Consider the following 17,501-nt stretch of genomic DNA (forward strand, 5'->3'; position numbering starts at 1 on the left):
AAAAAAAAGACAACTATCAAAAGTTTAAGCTTCATTGTTTAAAAAATGACTTGTAGCATTTCTGCAAGTGGATGGTGGGCAGGCACACAAATACACCTTCTGGAAAGCTCAACCAGGAAGATCTGTATCTTGTGTGGAAACAGTGGTCCTAACCAGAAGCTAGTAAGAAACTTCAGAAGGCAGGGGTCTCGATGGAAGGTCACTGGAGACATTCCCTTAAAAGCTGTATTTGAACGTGGCTGCCCCTCTCCCTCCTCCTGCTTCCTGACAGCAGCTTTGCCACCTCAAAGTCACCATAAGGCTGCTTCTCCACAGTTCCAAAGGAGCTAACCAACCATAGACTGAACCATGAGTAAGAGAAAGCCCTCCTCCATTTCTGGTTTTGGTTTGTGGGTGTTGATGAGACAAAGTAGGCCTTAAACTTGGAGTTTTCTTGCCTACAGTTGACTCTCTCAGATATTGTGTCACAGTACTTGTAGGTTACAACTAAACACTGAGAATACTACAAGGGGCCAGATAAGAGGCGGTTCCAAACTAGAAGTGAGATTTCTGTCTTTTGTTCTCCTTGCCCACCTTAACCCCCGCTATCAACTCCTTTGCTTTCTAGAGGGGCAATGTTTACATAGAAGAAAAAGTATTCTCTTCACTGTGATGCTCTGTCTCATCCAAAGGCCAAATCAATGGGACAAGGGACCAGACAAAACCTGTGAAGTCATGAGCCAAAAACTTTCCTCCTTAGACAAGTTAATGTGAGGGATTCTGTGGCACTAATAAGAAAGGGTACTAATGTGGTTTGAGCCTCAATGCTATACCCATTTCACACAGTTCTCAGATGGTACTGATGCTATCAGTCTGAGGCCTATACTTTTTTAAGGCAAGGTCTCACTCACTATATAGCCCTAGCTAGCTTAAACAGAGCCCCTATATGGACCAGTTAGACCTTGAACTTCTTGCCTGTCTTCAGAGTGCTGAAATCACAAGTTGATGTCAACATGTCTAGCTGAAGACAGACACGAGAAAATATAATCTCTTCAGCAAATAAATTGCATGGAATAAAAAACAATACACAAGGCGGGGCGGTGGTGGCACACACCTTTGGAAGGCACACACCAAGGTGGCACCAGCACTTGGAAGGCAGAGGCAGGCAGATTTCTGAGTTCAAGGCCAGCCTGGTCTACAGAGTGATTTCCAGGACAGCCAGGGCTACACTGAGAAATCCTGTCTCAAAAAAAAAACAAAAAATAAACAAAAACAAAAAACAAAAAAACAAAACAAAAAAAATACACAAACAAACACAGGGGAAGGATAGCAGGCATGGTGATTGCACTCCTTTACACCCAGAGCTAAGAGGTAAGGCAGGCAGATCTCTCTGCATTTGAAATCAGCCTGCCTGATCTACATAGCAAGTTCCAGGTCAGCCAGAGCTACACAGTGAAATCTTGTCTCAAAGTTAACGGAGAAGGGTAAAGTAAAGAAAAGATCTGCCAACCAAAATCTATGTGTGGATTCCACTTTATAATATTATTATTCAAGACGTTTCTAAGGGGACCTGACACTAAACATAGAGTGTAAGATGAAAATAATCAGTTATGGGGCTCGTAATTATGATGATGGCTCAGTGAGGCACAAGCGAGCACATACACACAAATTTAAAAACAATTACAGTTGATGTTATTAGGTATGATTACTCCCTTATGGTTGTCTTAGAAGTTCAATATAGGTCTTAGTGTATGGTAAATACATCCTGAGGTGTTATGATAAAATGGTTCTCTGAAATTTGCTCTAACCAGGGGGAAGAATCAAACGTTTAGCAAAATGAAGAGTCCCGGCTTGGGCTCTACAGCTGAGGCTGAAGCTGCTGCTCAGCTGGACAGTACTTGCCTACCATACATTTGCAAACTTGAGTTCAATCCCCACAACTGCATAAACCAGGAAGTAATGCTGTACATTTGTAATCCCAGCACTTGGGAGGTTGGAAGCAGGAGAATCAAATGTTCAAGGTCATGCTTGACTATACAGTGAGTTGAAGGCAGCCCTGAACACATGAGTGCTGGTCTCCAAAAAAAAAAAAAGATATGTGTGTGTGTATGATGATTAATGAAAACTGGATGATGTTCACACAGTATCTAGCCATTCCTTACTTTTGTGGATCATTGGGGATTTTGTTTTTGTTTTTTGTTTTGTTTGTTTGTTTGAGACAGGGTCTGTGTAGTCCTGGCTGGCTACCCAAGAGTGAGCTGTGTAGACCAGGCTGGCCTCAAACTCACAGGAATCCATTTGCTTCTGCCTCCTGCCTGCTTAAGATTAAAGGTATATGCCACTACACCTGGCCTTCTGTGTACGATTTTGAAAGTTCATTATAGTCAAAGCAATGAGCTCGTGGGATATCCTGATCTCTGTGTTCCAATACAGACAAACACAAGTGAATAACTTAGTGCATGTATCTCTCAACCACTGTGTGAAATCAATACATACATAAATCTTTTTCATAAGTGCAATGTTATACATTATGCTTTAAAAAGAGCCAGTATACTTCATTTAGACAGTTCCTTTTGTACTACAGATAAACACTTTTCAACAACCTCCATTTCTTCATGGCTGCTGGGTCACATGATATACAGGGTTCAAATCATTTATATCTTTTACCCTATAAATCTGATCAAATATAAGATGGATTCCAAGAGGCAGAGATGATGTACTGAAAGGTATACAATAAATTTCAACAGATGTTATCATGTCCACCACGTAACACTCCCTGTAACTACACACTATACAACCAACAAGCATTTAAATTTGTTGCCAATCTTGTGCAACCAAAAGTACTTTTATCTACAATTCCAAACTAGTAAGAGTTTAAAAAACTGACAGTTTTTTATCTGTGTTTTGCTTGTTTTCGGAGTTTATAGACAAGGTTTCTCTGTGTAGCTTTAGCTGTCCTAGACTCAGAGATCTGCCTGCATGTCTCCTGAATGCTGGGATTAAAGGTGTGCACCACTACTCACAGAGCCTGAGTTCCTAACACATTTATATTCCCTCTTTGGTGAACTTTCCATTCACATTATGTTGCCTGGTTTCAGCTGAGATAATTGCTTTTTCTTATTAATTTATATTTATGAATAAATTATCCTTTTTCATGCTTTAGATACGTTCTCTGGAGCTGTTACTTAAAATTAAAATTTGGCATTTTCTATATTCACAAGCTTTAAGAGATTTATGTAGTTAAATCTATTTTCCTCATGAATATTGGCTAATAACCTATTTAGAATAATCATTTGACATGCCAAGAAGTAGTGATAAACGTACATTCTTTCATGTTTGCATAACTGCTTTTTATTCATTCACAAGGAATTAGCTTTCTCTATGGCACTGGGTAGGATAAAGCCTAGTTGTTGATACTCCATTGGTTCTGAAGGATCTGAGTGACCTCCATGCAACAAGTATCTTCCTCAACCACTGTTCTGTTCCATTCTGTGGGCTTCTAACTCCTGTGCAACATCACTGTTGTGAGAAACTCCTTCACTACTGACCTAAGCTCTTCTTCCAAGTCTTCTTTTCCCAACAACCTTTAAAATTAGTTCCAAACTTGTTTAAAAAGATCCTGGGGTCAGCAAGATGGCCAAATCTGTAAAAGTGCAGGCCACTAAACTTGACAACCAGAATCCAATTGTAGAACATACATGGAAAAAGAGAACAAATTCCATCATGTTGTCCTCTGACCTACACACACACACACTAAAATTTCTCTGCATTTACAAATTAATCCAGAGATCACTACACTGACCTCTTTACAAGGGACTTTTATTAATCAATTTTACATACTCCTTTGCTACTCTAAATTTTAAAGCAAAAATTTCAGGGCAATAAAAAGTGACAATTAGTGTTTGGCATAGCATTACATTAAATTAGAATCATTAAAAATACTAACATAATCAGTCAGAGATAGATGGCACAGCAAGGTGCTTGCTACTAAACAATGCAAACTTGATGACCTGAGTTCCATCCCCAGAACCCATGTAAAGGTAAGAGGACAGAACCAACTCCACAATTGTCCTATGACTTCCAACTGATGCTCCATGGCATGGAACCCCCACCTACTGCTATCAAATGCACATATATACAATAATACATTTAAAATGTTTTAATTTTATAAAGTACTAATACAGCATGACAACCAGAAAGTATCCTCAACTGGCAGAGACAGAAAAACACTAGTCTGGCTGAATTTATCAGCTCACCTCAGCACTCTGGAAACTGAGGACTATCAGTTCAAGGCTAGCCTAAGCTACATAATGATACCCTTTCTGGGGTATTTGGGGGTTTTGTTGCTCTTTTCAGAGAGAGAGAGACACACAGACAGACACAGACACACACACAGGGGTGGGGGGAATGGAGAATATGAATGAATGAACCAACTGGGCCAGGAGTAATGTATACACCTTTTAAATAACAGCACTTGGGAGGCTGAGACAAGCCTTAAGTCTGCCAGCCTACATATGTTCCATCCTGCCTAAAAAGTGTTTAAGGTGTAAATAGCTCAATGGCAAAGCACTCCCTTAGCAAGTAACAAGCAAATGAGTTTGACCACTAGCATGCCCTCCAAAAACAGTAACAAAGAAAGAGCAGTATTCTAAGAGGTCCAAGCATTAGATCCAGTCTCAGTCACCTGCAGGAGACTTCTGATTCTAGGGAGAAAACACAGGCACCTTCTACTCCTGCTGCTGGTATAACCATGACTAAAGCCAACAGGAGAGAGAAATGAAGGACTGACTGGCTTAGGACATGGGAACTCAAAGAGCAACATGATACTTTCCCAGTTTCTTTGTAGTGGAGGGATTGAGAAACTGTAACAAAAGCTGACATTAAAAATTCCTAAAAGGTTTGTGTGGTTCACTAGCCAAAGCACTATGAAAGGGAGGTGGGGGAGGGGGGAATGTTGCAAGTACTTGTATATGCTACATATATGCCTGACACCCACAAAGGCCTAAAGTGGGCACTGAGTCCCCTGAAACAGCCACCATGCAGGTGCTGGGAATGGCACAAGAACAGCCATTGTTCTAACTACTGAACCTGTTCTCCAGATCTCAAGACAGAAAACTTTTAACCAATAGCTGCTATACTCCTGCCAAATACCACAGAACAAACCTATAGCCATATTCCAAAAGCAAAGGTCAAATGGGAAATGAAGATTTCTGCCTTCTAGGCCCCTAACATGGAGTCCTGCAGCCCAGCCACAGCAGCATTAGAAGGCCAAGTGGGGAGCCAACCATCCTGGTAAGGAGGCAGTGCTTTCCAGGAGGGATGCCTCACAGCAGGAAACCTGTTCTCACAAAAGCCCAGCAGTAAGGGGCAACAGACCCATTCCCTCCCTCCTGTAAAGTCAGTGAAGACCCACGGAATCCCCTACAGTCACCCGAGCCTCCCTCCTAGGACATATCTTGTCTGAGATCCAACTAAGTCAAGACTGAGCAAAAGTAAGTTTCATAATATCATGCAGGAAATGTATGAATCAAAGCCGGGTGCAGTGAAGCTTGCTTTCAATCCCAATGTGCGTGCGTGTGCATGGTTGGAGGGTGGGGTGCAGCAGCAAGATCTCTGTGTGCGTGTGCATGGTTGGAGGGTGGGGTGCAATAGCAAGATCTCTGTGTGCGTGTGCATGGTTGGAGGGTGGGGTGCAGCAGCAAGATCTCTGTGTGCGTGTGCGTGGTTGGAGGGTGGGGTGCAACAGCAAGATCTCTGTGTGCATATGCGTGGTTGGGTGGCTGGAGGGTGGGGTGCAGCAGCAAGGGACAGCCAGGGCTACACAGTAAAACTAGGTCTCAGAAGCAAAATAAAATATGAATCAACTTTTTGGGATTTGTTATCTGTTGTTTTCTGAGATAGGTTCTCACTATTCTTTGAATCTGATGTTTGTTTCTCAAGTGCTGGTTACACCAGGCAGATTTTGTTTTTATTCATCCCAACTAAAGACAAGAAGCTCTCAGACTGAAAACCACAATTATCAATAGATGTCCACACCAAGGAGATGTGAGAAGTATCTGACAAAAAGCCTTAAAACAATCATCATAAAAAGGCAAATCAGCATGAAAATATGTTTAAAAATACATTTCTTATCTGTGGGACACAGGTGTAGTGGTCCCAAGAAAGGAACCTGAAACTGTGAGTGCACACTGCAGAAAGGATGTCTCAGATCACCAACAGACACAGAGCTCAAAATCTAGGGAGGTATGGGGGTGCCACAAAATAAAGCTAAGCAAGCAGGAGTGAGGATAATTACACTGAAAAGGACTGGTGAAAACAGTCTCATCTTGGGAAAAAAAAACAAAACCAACCCAACTGGAAACTCCTAGCTCTGGCCAGCTCAGAACCTTTCATAACCAAGGTGGCTTTGAATTACAACAGAACCACCTGGAATTAAAGACGTACATCACTACAATAGCCAATTGAAAACGCTTGTTTGTTTTTCAAGACAGGGTTTCTCTGTGTAGCCCTGGCTGTCCTGGAACTCACTCTGTAGACCAGGCTGGCCTTGAACTCAAAGAAGAGTAAGAGTCTGTCTCAGAAAATAACAAATAACAAAGTTGGTTCATATTTTGTTTTGTTTTTGAGATAGATAGATAGATATCATCTTGAGACAGATGCCTTGACTTGAGATAGTGCCTTACGCTGGGCCCAAAAGCAATAATGACCACAGATTGAGACCTATGAAACCATGGACTCTTACATAACATGCTGCCAAGAGTTCTTTATCACAGGGATAGAAAGTAAACAAACTATATCTCGCAGGCTAATCTTAAACTGTGTGTCTCTGCTTCCACAGTACTTTGATTATAGATGTGCAACATTATACCTGAAAAAAAAAAGCAAAAATGTATATTTGTTTACTGACTCATGCCCAACCCAAAAAAGATGTAAACTGTGATGACAACTACATAAAAGGAGGGGACAGAGCTGTACCACACACTGAATGCTACTGAAGGGAACTGGTAACAAAGGTGGCTGCTGTTCCACTGTAGAGAGGAACTGTCAGCAGAGTACAGAACAGGAAAGAGAAAGAACATTCAAGTGTAAAGTGGTAGTATTCTTTTTAAGATGAAACTCGATTAACGAAATAACCATATTAAAACAGGATTTAAAAAAAAAGACACAATAAAAAATAACTACTAGCACATATGTAAGATTACTGGGGTGGTCAGAATGGAAATGGCCCCCAAACTCATAAGGAGCAGCATTATTGGAGGTGTGGCCTTCCTGGAGTGGGCGTGGCCTTTGGAGGAAGTGTGATACTAGGGATAGATTTTGAAGTCTTAAGTTCCAGCCAAAACTAGTGGCTCACTGTCTTTTCCTGTTGCCTGAGGATCCAGATGTAGAACTCTCTCTCCAGCACTGTGTCTGCCTACATACCACCATGCTTCTCAAATGACATGGACTAAACCTCTGAACCTGTAACCAGAACCAACTAAATGTTTTCTTTTGTAAGAGTTCCTGAAGTCATGGTGTCTACTCACAGCAATCAAACTCTAAGACAATTATGTAACCATTACTTCTAGGATTATTTCTAGGTAGATCTAATACATTTTCAGTTCCTCCAAAGACCCAACATACCCATTAGGCATTCATTCCCCCATTTCCTTCCTCCCCTCACATATGAACTACCACTTTCTAGTCTATGATCCTCTCTAATCTTGTACTTCATATAAACAGAATTATACAGTGTGTGACCTTCTAGTGAGACTTCTTCTTACTTTCCATGATGCGTACCCGGCCTGTCTATTCTGCTGTATGCATTAGCACTTTCTTCCTTTTTATAGCTGAATATTACTTCAGTAAATGGATATATCGCACTTGTTTATCTACTCATCTGGTGGTAGGAATTCCAGTCCATGAATAAGAAAAATCACTGAGTTTGGGACTAGCAACTAAAAGCCCTTGCTGCTCTTACAGAGGACCCAGGTTCAGTTACTGAACCAACAGTGGGTTGCTTTTACAATTGCTTTTAATCCCAGAACAGGGTATCTAATGCCCTCTTCAGGTCTCCAAAGGGATCTGCACGCACAGGAACACCCACACATATATACATTTTTATTGTTATTATTATTTGGGGGGTTGTTTGTTGTTTTGTTTTGTTTTTCAAGACAAGACTTCTCTGTGTAGCCCTGACTGTCCTGGAAGTCGTTTGTAGACCAAGCTAGCCTTGAAGTCAGAGATCTTCCTGCCTCTGCCTCCCAACTATTGGGATTAAAGGTGTGGGCCACTACCACCTCATAATTTTTTTTAAAAAAATCTAAAAATTCATCTAGTTATGAGTATGTTAAGGTATACAGCAGAACTAGTGTCATCTAAACATATCAGCTGACTAACATTCATAAATGTAAAATGCTCAGACATCTCTGAGTCAGAGTAACACTCAGGATACACAGACCCACCAGTACTTGTCGGAGAATGACAAAACACTTTACTGTGAGAAATCAATGAGCTCAAGGGATTAGGAAGGTTGTTAAGGCCCCATCTCTGTAGCTGACAAACTGGAAACACAACAAAGCCAATACTGTAGATCTAGCTGAGCCTGAGAGTAGGAGTGCTTAGTGTCCTGAAGGCTGTGGGCCACAGGCTCAGACTGAGCAGATGTTTCTACTCAGAGCTTGAAGAATGTCTCAGTGGATAAGCTCTTACAAGACTGGGGATTCATTCCCAGTACCCACATAGTGGCTTCACAACAATTCCTTAACTCCAGTTCCTGGGATCAAACACACTCTTGACCTTTAACGGGCACCAAGCACACATATGATACACAGACACATACAGGCAAAATACTCACACTTAAATCTTTTTTTTTAAAGATTTATTTATTTATTATATGTAAGTACACTGTAGCTGTCTTCAGACGCACCAGACGAGGGCATCAGATCTCATTATGGGTGGTTGTGAGCCACCATAAATAAATCTTTTAAAAAATGTAGGGAAATCTTGTTTCAAAAAAACAAACAAACAAAGATTCTACCTTGTATCTTTGGAGTGCCAGAAACTCTGAAGACTCAAGCAAGAAGACTGCCAAGGGTCAGGCAATATCTCAAGTCAAGGCGTCTACGTTCAGATGATATATATATATCTCAAGATGACAGAGCCATATTACAGCAAGACTATTAACAAACAAAAACAAAACAAAAACTAATACTTTATAATATACTATTAAGAAGACTGGATGATCTGGTAGTGTGAAATACAGTCCTTGACAAATAAATTTGTTTTAAAGAATAATCTATAAAATTACTCGATAGGTAAAGACAGGAGGATCAATAATTCACTATCATCCTCAGCTGCATAGCAAGTAAGTCAAGGCCAGCCAGAGTTACATAAGACCATACATATAAGTAAATAAGAAATGAGAAAATTTAAAGTCACAACCTAGGAACAAAAGCTAGTATCACTTATTATGTTTACAAATAGTAAAATGATGAGCTTTACCAAACTGTCTCTGACTCAGAACTAGATTCCCTAAACTGGACCAAAGTGCTTCAGGACAAACATTCAACAATACAGACTGTTTTCGTTCGTTCGTTCTTTCTTTCTCTCTCTCTCTCTCTCTTTTTTTTTTTTTTTTTTTTTTTTTTTTTTTTTTTGGTTTTTCGAGACAGGGTTTCTCTGTGTAGTCCTGGCTGTCCTGGAACTCACTCTGTAGACCAGGCTGGCCTTGAACTCAGAAATCCTCCTGTCTCTGCCTCCCAAGTGCTGGGATTAAAGGCGTGAACCCACCACTGCCCGGCCAGACCATTTTCTTAACTTACAAAAACACAATTACTTTCTTCAGTTAAGTCTTTTTTCCATAAAGAAGACAAGAGAGGAAGGGACAACAGTGAGCGAGTTTGAGAAACACTTATAATAACCTCACATATAGAATAAGACTACAGTTATCAGATTTTTAAAAAAGCCATCACAAAGATGTGAACTTTTTAAAAGATGAAACAGACTGAATGATGCTCTCCCAAATATCAAAATGCTTTTTTCTTACAATTAATAAGATAATTCAACAGTTAATACAGGAAAAACAAGACTATACAGGAAAAATTCTGATTAAAGAAAGAATAAAGGAACAATTGTCTGGAATTGGAGAAGTGGGCGATGTTCTGCCAGCTGTGAAAATCAGTGTGGCACCAGTGTCTAAGAACACAGACCTACAAGGCACACAGTGGAGAAGCCCCTGGAAGGCTTATATAAAATGCATGTTTCCCTTCCTTCCTCCAAAACAGAAACCATGAATTGGAAATGTCCCATGAAAACGTCAATGGCAAATGCCTACATTCAAATAACCAGCGTGGCTGAGCACACAGAGTGCCAAAGCATTTGTTGCAAGGCAATGAAAGAAAACAAACATCTAAAGCAAGAGTAAAACTCTGTATCTTAGAAAAGTTTCTAGCAAGTTCGACTCACACTAAAACCTTAAAAGTCTTCCCGGATTCCCTAAACTAAGCTAGGCCCCTCTGCAGTTACTCAGTAGCAGAATCCACTTTCCTGGCTGCCACGTGAGCTCCATGCAGACAGTTGTAGCATTTTATCTGCTACATCTTCTCGGTCTAGTAACTACTGCAACAACTGTTTACTGAGTAAAGCAACAGTGGACTTGTAAATTTCAAATAAAAAATTCAGTTTATTTTTTAAAAAAATTAGGTGGGGCAAATGGCTTATGTTTGGTATGCAACCTGAATTCAATCCCCAGAACCCATGAAAGACAGGCAGTGCATCCAAGCAACCAGGAGGGAGAGTCAGGCAGACCCCTTGAGCACTGGCTATCTAGCTTGGCCTAATCAGTGAGCTCTGGGTAAGACAGCCTATCTCAAACAATAAGGTGGCTGGTTTCTGAGTAAAGACGTCTCAACCTCTGCCAGTGACATGTGCATACATATAGGTTATACTCAAATCCATGCATACAAATGCAGTTATGGGGCTGGAGAGATGGCTCAGCAGTTAGAGCACTGACTGCTCTTGTGAAGGTCCTGGGTTCAAATCCCAACAACCACATGGTGGCTCACAACCATCCGTATGGAGATCTGACTCCCTCTTCTGGAGTGTCTGAAGACAGCTACAGTGCATTTACAAATAATAAATAAATAAATAAATCTTTAAAAAAAAGAAAAAGAAAAAGAACAAACGCAGTTATATAGCTACAATTCAACAATCATCTTCAAAGATAAAGTTGATGAGAATATCAACAGTGGAGGGCTGGAGAGATGGCTCAGCGGGTAAGAGCACTGACTGTTCTTCCAAAGGTCCTGAGTTCGGATCCCAGCAACCACATGGTTGCTCACAACCACCCATAATGAGATTTGATGCCCTCTTCGGGTGCGTCTGAAGACAGCTACAGTGAATTACACCGGAGTGAGTGGGGCCAGAGCAAACAGGGCCTGAGTTCAATTCCCAGCAGCCACACACATGATAGCTCACGGCCATCTATACAGCTACAGTGTACTCATACACATAAAATAAATCTAAAAAAAAAAAAAAAACTTCAGTGGAAACTTGTTCAATTCTAACTCCAAAACAGAAACAAGTAACAGTATCATGCAACATAGAAAATTATCAATTAATAGCAGAATCTCTTCAGCAAACAAATTAGAGCACACAATACACAATACTTATTTTATTAATGTCATTTCTTGCTAATCTAAAGCATTATCAGTGAATACAAATTAAAGGACTTCCATCTAAAACAGCTAAAATTGAAACAGAAAAACCCAGCCGGGCGTTGGTGGCGCACGCCTTTAATCCCAGCACTTGGGAGGCAGAGGCAGGCGGATTTCTGAGTTCAAGGCCAGCCTGGTCTACAGAGTGAGTTCCAGGACAGCCAGAGCTATATAGAGAAACCCTATGTCAAAAAAAAAACAAAAAAAGGGGGGGGGGGAATAGAAAACCCTAAAGGAACCCATTATCTACTTCATACACAACACACCACCACTTCCTACCTACAACACAAAATAATAGAGGAAAGCTTCCTAGTGCATGATCATGTGCTACAGCAGGGAAGGATCCTAACTAAAGCTGAGAGCAAAAAATGAAGTGGCAGGGCACTCAGGTGAGTCTTGCCTGTGATGAGGAGAGGATGTGGGGGCAGACTAAGCCAGCCCACTCACTGTGAGGGAGCTAGTCACCATTACCAAGTTAACCTGGAACACAGTGCTCACTCACTGCTTTTCACAGTTTAGTTTGTTGTTTGTTTTGAGACAAGGTCTATTTCTGTAGCCCAGACTGGACTTCAACTTTGCCTACCACAGCTTCCCAAGTTGGAATCACAGGTTAGCATGACCAGACCAGAGACAAATGTATTCACTATAACTGTAGGTATATGTAAACACTACAGCTTGCTCATCTTTTAACTTTTCTAAATGGCAAATCGGTCTGGACCTGACTGTTTAACTTAAGATTTGATTATTTCTTAATTCAGTTATGCTGTTTCACATAGTTCTATCAAAAGTGCTCAAGATTTTGACACTGTAACACACCATCACCTACAAATCTCACACTCAAGAACCATGCAATAGGGGGCTGCAAAACAGGTTTACTAATTAAGAGCAATCATTGTTGCAGAGGACCAGAGTTTAGCTCCTAGCACCCACAAGGTGGCTCACAACTACCTGTAACTTCAATTTCAGGAGAGATGGTCTCTTATGGTATCCTTGGGCACTGCATGCACATGGTGCACATATATAAATGCAAGTGAAACACTCATAAATTTAGTAAATTAAAACTATACAGTAGGGCTGGAGAGGTCATGAGCACTTCCTGCTCTTGTAGTGGAGCCAGGTTCAATTTCCAACACTCACACGGTGGCTCACAACCATCTATATCCCTAATTTCAGGTTTCAACACTCTTGGGGCCTCCTTAGGCACACAAACGGTGCACAACATACATGTACACCCAAACACATAAGTAAAATTTAAAAATTTTTTTTCTAAAGAATGGTGCAACAGAATGACCAAAGAACAACAAAACCATACATTTAAAACAAACAAACAAAAAAGATCACATATTGTCATGTTCATGACTGTGTTGGGCAGCATTTATGCTTAGCCTTGACTGGATGGAGCCCTCGGCTGCAAAATGCACACACCTGTATCTAGGTCACTGCTTAAAAACAAAACAAAAAACCCTGCTGGGCATTACTAATTTTCATGAATATCACAATTTAAAGGCCATCTTCTAACTACCAGAATGCCTCTTTCCACTTTTTGAGGGCTGGAAAATATCTCAGTGGTTTTCTCTCCTCACCACACAGGACCTAGACCATGTCCTCTTCACATGCCTACAGTTTTGCTTATCAACTTCAGCATGCTCAGCTCTTCCAGCACAATGCTAATGGCAATCATTTAACTACTGTAAATTAGGAGACTACCACTGTACATGTAAGACTGAGGCTTATGTTGGTAGTGAATAAAACAATATGGTGTGCAAGGCCTTGGGTTCAATCCCCAGTACTCCACACCCCCAAAAGTAAAAGTTATTTCCATTTTTGTGATAAGGTTTAACACACAATTCTGTGCCCATGAGCTCTACTTCAGAATATATCCCTAGTAAGAGAACACTGAAATCAACATGTGTGTACATGTGTATAAGTACATATATGTATGTATATGTACACTTTCAGCTTCATTAGAATTCAAATCCATCTCTAAAGCAAGTATCCTCTTTAACTCTCCCACCAACTACGAAGTGTTGTTAATGTTTCTCACCATACCTAGCTTATCATAGTTTTTAATAGCCAAACTAATCAACCATTGATATCATTAGTCTATTTTTTTCTAATTACTGTCACTTACTGACCTTTTCAGGTTTCTTCATGCAAAAAGTGTATAGACAATCCTGTCACTTTTCTATTGATTTCCTACTGTCTCAGCTTTGTGTAAATTGCATGTCTTTATAAATGCTTCCCTCCCCACCATAAACCCTTTGCTGACTTTAAAATTCACAACTACTTTCCAAGGCCTCCTAGTGTTTCTCAAAGCTTTTGGTCCCTAGCTGAGACCATGGAATATAAATGAAGAAGGTGAACGAACAGTGGCTCAATTTCTTCTAAAAGTTGTTATCTTTTTAACCGCCGAAAACATATAGGACAATATGTCCTCCATAAGTACCTATGTCCAAGTAAGGACACACAAACACACATACAAACAAGTATAATAAGAAAAGGGGCTGGAGAGATGGCTAAGAAGTTAAGAGCACTTGCTGCTCTTGCAGAGGGCCAGGGTTCAGTTCCCAATACTCACATTAGTAGACCCACAATTACTTGTCCCTCCAGTCCTAGGAAACTCAACGCCCTCTTCTGGCATCGGTGGGCACCAGGCACACAGATACAGCATAGACATACATTAAAGCAAACAATCCTGCAGATAAAACTACTGTTTAAATGTAATAAAAATAAGTTAAAGCCCAGACATAGTACACAAAAGCCATGCAGATGTCTGCGAAAATAAAGAACAGTGCCACTATTCAATGACTTAAGAATTAAGATACAATTCAGATTAGGCCAGTGAAAAAAGACAGGACCTCACTATGCAGCCTTACTGACTCGAAACTCACTTTGTAGATCAGAAAGACCTAGAGCTCTGAGCCCATGGGCTAAGATTAAAGGCATTTGCCACCACACCAGGCCACTGATACCTTTTTTATTTTCTGCGTGTCACAAACTAGCTCTGTACAGATAAAGTTACTCAGCAGGGATGAACTGATTTTTTTTATGTGTCTGTGATAGAAAGATATGTGTTCAAAAAAGCTCACTTCACTTTGGGGATCACTATTAAATATTTTGAAAACAAAGACTGAACTAAAGGATCCTTGGGTTACCAACTCCTGTCATTTTCTGGTAAGGCATTTACAATCCAAAAGCTAAAAGAAATGTGTCAGTCAAGATCCTCTTTTCTGCCAAGAAAGGGCTCTTTACTCCGCATCATTTAGGCTCACAGTTCAAAAACTGGCACACCTGTATTGAGCAAGTTGATCACAAAAAGGGCACAACTCCCAACCCCACGTATTTTTTTCCTTCTCCTACCCTCAGTGAAAAACTACAGGATGAGATAAACGCCGACTGGGTGAGTTTCAGACTGTTGCCAGATGCTGGGCCTAAACCTCGATAATGATCCAATGTTAGATTATGGGACTTCTTGGTTATTTACACTTTTAGTCTGTCACTGGGGACCAAGCATCAGCTCTGTGGGACGCATCAGGTGAATGAAGAGCTCAACACTCTACTCCCCGTCCCGCAGAGCCCACGACAGTACTAGCGAGCCGTGACCCCCGTCGCTGGAGAGCGCGGATGGGACGCGCAGAGCCAGGGCTAAAAACGGAGCACCAGGGCACGACCCCCTGACAGTCGAGCGGTTCACCTAGTGCTAAGGGCAAGACGCCGGGAGCCGGGGAAAGGACGCGGGATCCAGGAAGCCGGGGTGAGGCGCGAGATGCCAGGAGTCCGGAGTGGAAAGCGGGGAGCCTGGGGCAGGGTGCAGGATCAGGGGACTCCGGGGAACATTCCCCGGAACCTAGGGGAGGTCGCAGGGAGACGGAGCGGGAAGCCAGGGAATCCGGACAGAATCACCAGGAACCTGGGAAACACCGAGGAGCCCAGGCAGAACTCAGGATGCCTGCTCAAGGGGAGTTGGAGGTGGGAAGCTAGAAACCCGGGGAAAGACTGAAGAGCCTGGAGTAGGATCCTGGATCCAAGAACCCAGGAGCCCGAGGCAGGACGCGCGCGGCCGCTCACCTTTGCGTAGCTCCCGCTCCCACACCGTGACGATGGGCCGCGAGTGTTTGCGATGGTGGATGAGCCACAGGGACAGGGTCTGCACGCTCTGCTGCGAGTTGCTCAACTCGGACAGCTTCTTCTCCAGCGCCGCCTCAGAGAAGGCGGACATCCCTCCGAAACCACGTTCCGCGCCGTCCCACGCCGTGGAGCCCAGGGGAGGAGAGTGTCGCCGCCCTCGTCGCCGCCTCGCCCCCACACCCCACCCTTCCCCACGCCCTCACCACCACCACCCCCGAGTCCGAGGCCGGTCGCAATCTAACAAGATGGCGCCCGGCCGGCAGTGACGTCACACACTGGGACCTGCCCCTCGCGCTGCTCTCCCTGGGAAAGAAGCTGCCGCCTGGAGGCGGGAGTGGGAGGGGCAAACCGAGCGGAAAAGGAAGAAAGTAGACGAATATGGAGAAGGGGGCGGGGCTGGGCGGGGCCAGCATCCTCGGGCGTGGCCAGGCCTCCTGCGAGCCGTTCAGGGCTTTCTGAGTCTGCCTTGTTTCTAGGGAAAACTGCTCTGTTATCTTAACTGTAATGACAGAGCTCTGAGCAGGTTTGTACATTAATGTAAGCTGATGTAGCCACTTTGGAGAACAATTTGGATAATCGATTACATAAAATATCTCACGATCCTGCCGGTGACTACAGCCAAGTGTTGGGGGCCAGTTTAGGTAATGGTATAAAACCCCGTCTAAAAACAAGCTGAGGTTATAACGTATTGGTACAATTGCCCAGCCTACATGAGGCCCTGGGTTCAAACCTAAGCATGGTAATTAAATAAGCAAATATACAAATGTGGTACTCTCGCTTAGTTGGTTGAGTTTGTGCCCGGCAGCCTAGCATGCAAGAAGTTCTGTTGTCCTTCCCTAGCACAGCAAAAACAACCTAGCTATCTGGAATCCCAGCACTTGGGAGTTGGGGACAGAAGAATCAGAAATTCAAGCTCAGCCCTAGTTACACAGCAAATTTGAGACCAGCTTAGGATAATGAGACTCTGTCTCAAAAAGGAGGTAGAGGACTGGAAAAATGACTCTGCTATGAAGAGTGTTAACTGATTTTGCAGAAGACCGGACTTCAATTCCCAGTATCTACATCAAGTGACTCACAACCTCTTGTAACCCCAGCTCCAGGAAATCTAACGCCCTCTTCTGGCTGCCTAGAAAACTGTAGGCACGCATGCTGCACAACACATAAAAATAAAAGAAATATAAGGCAAGCCAGAACTAAGAAAAAAGGTACATCCAGCAGTGGTAATTCGACAACGAAAGTCATATCGAAGAAAAGATGGGGTGTTTCTTTATTTTGAAGATAACGCAGGCGTCATAGTAAACAATAAAGGGGAGATGAAAGGTTCTGCTATCACAGATCCAGTGGCAAAGGAGTGTGCAGACTTGTGGCCCAGGATTGCATCCAATGCAGGAAGCATTGCATGATTTTCCAGTGTATTTGTAAAATATATTCATTAAAAAGTCTTGTTCTAAAAAAAAAAAAAAGTCAAAACAAGAACCAGACGGGCATGGTGGCACATGCCTTTAATTCCAGCACTCAGGAGGCAGAAGCAGATGGAACTCTGGGAGTTCAAGGACAACCTGGTCTACAAAATGAGTTCCAGGACAGCCAGGGCTCTACACAGAGAAACCCTGTCTTTAAAAAACAAACAAAAAACCAAGAAGCAGTATAACTCACCCAAGGGATCCACAAGGTTTGGCTGCTCTTTCCTTTCCAGGC

General features: G+C 42.3%; 1 protein-coding gene across 3 annotated transcripts in view; it reads right to left on the minus strand.

Moving 5' to 3' along the window:
* Window positions 1-16,082, minus strand: part of Rprd1a (regulation of nuclear pre-mRNA domain containing 1A) — a 43,475-nt gene extending 27,393 nt beyond the window's left edge. For all 3 annotated transcript variants that reach the window (XM_031365144.1, XM_031365143.1, XM_031365145.1), the window contains exon 1: window positions 15,744-16,082. In XM_031365144.1, the coding sequence (XP_031221004.1) occupies window positions 15,744-15,894 (151 nt within the window). In that variant the 5' untranslated portion in view covers window positions 15,895-16,082. The remainder of the gene's footprint in view (window positions 1-15,743) is intronic.
* Window positions 16,083-17,501: the final 1,419 nt, after the last annotated feature.

The sequence above is a fragment of the Mastomys coucha genome, unplaced genomic scaffold (genome assembly GCF_008632895.1).
Source record: "Mastomys coucha isolate ucsf_1 unplaced genomic scaffold, UCSF_Mcou_1 pScaffold13, whole genome shotgun sequence".
In the NCBI taxonomy this organism is placed as follows: domain Eukaryota; kingdom Metazoa; phylum Chordata; class Mammalia; order Rodentia; family Muridae; genus Mastomys; species Mastomys coucha.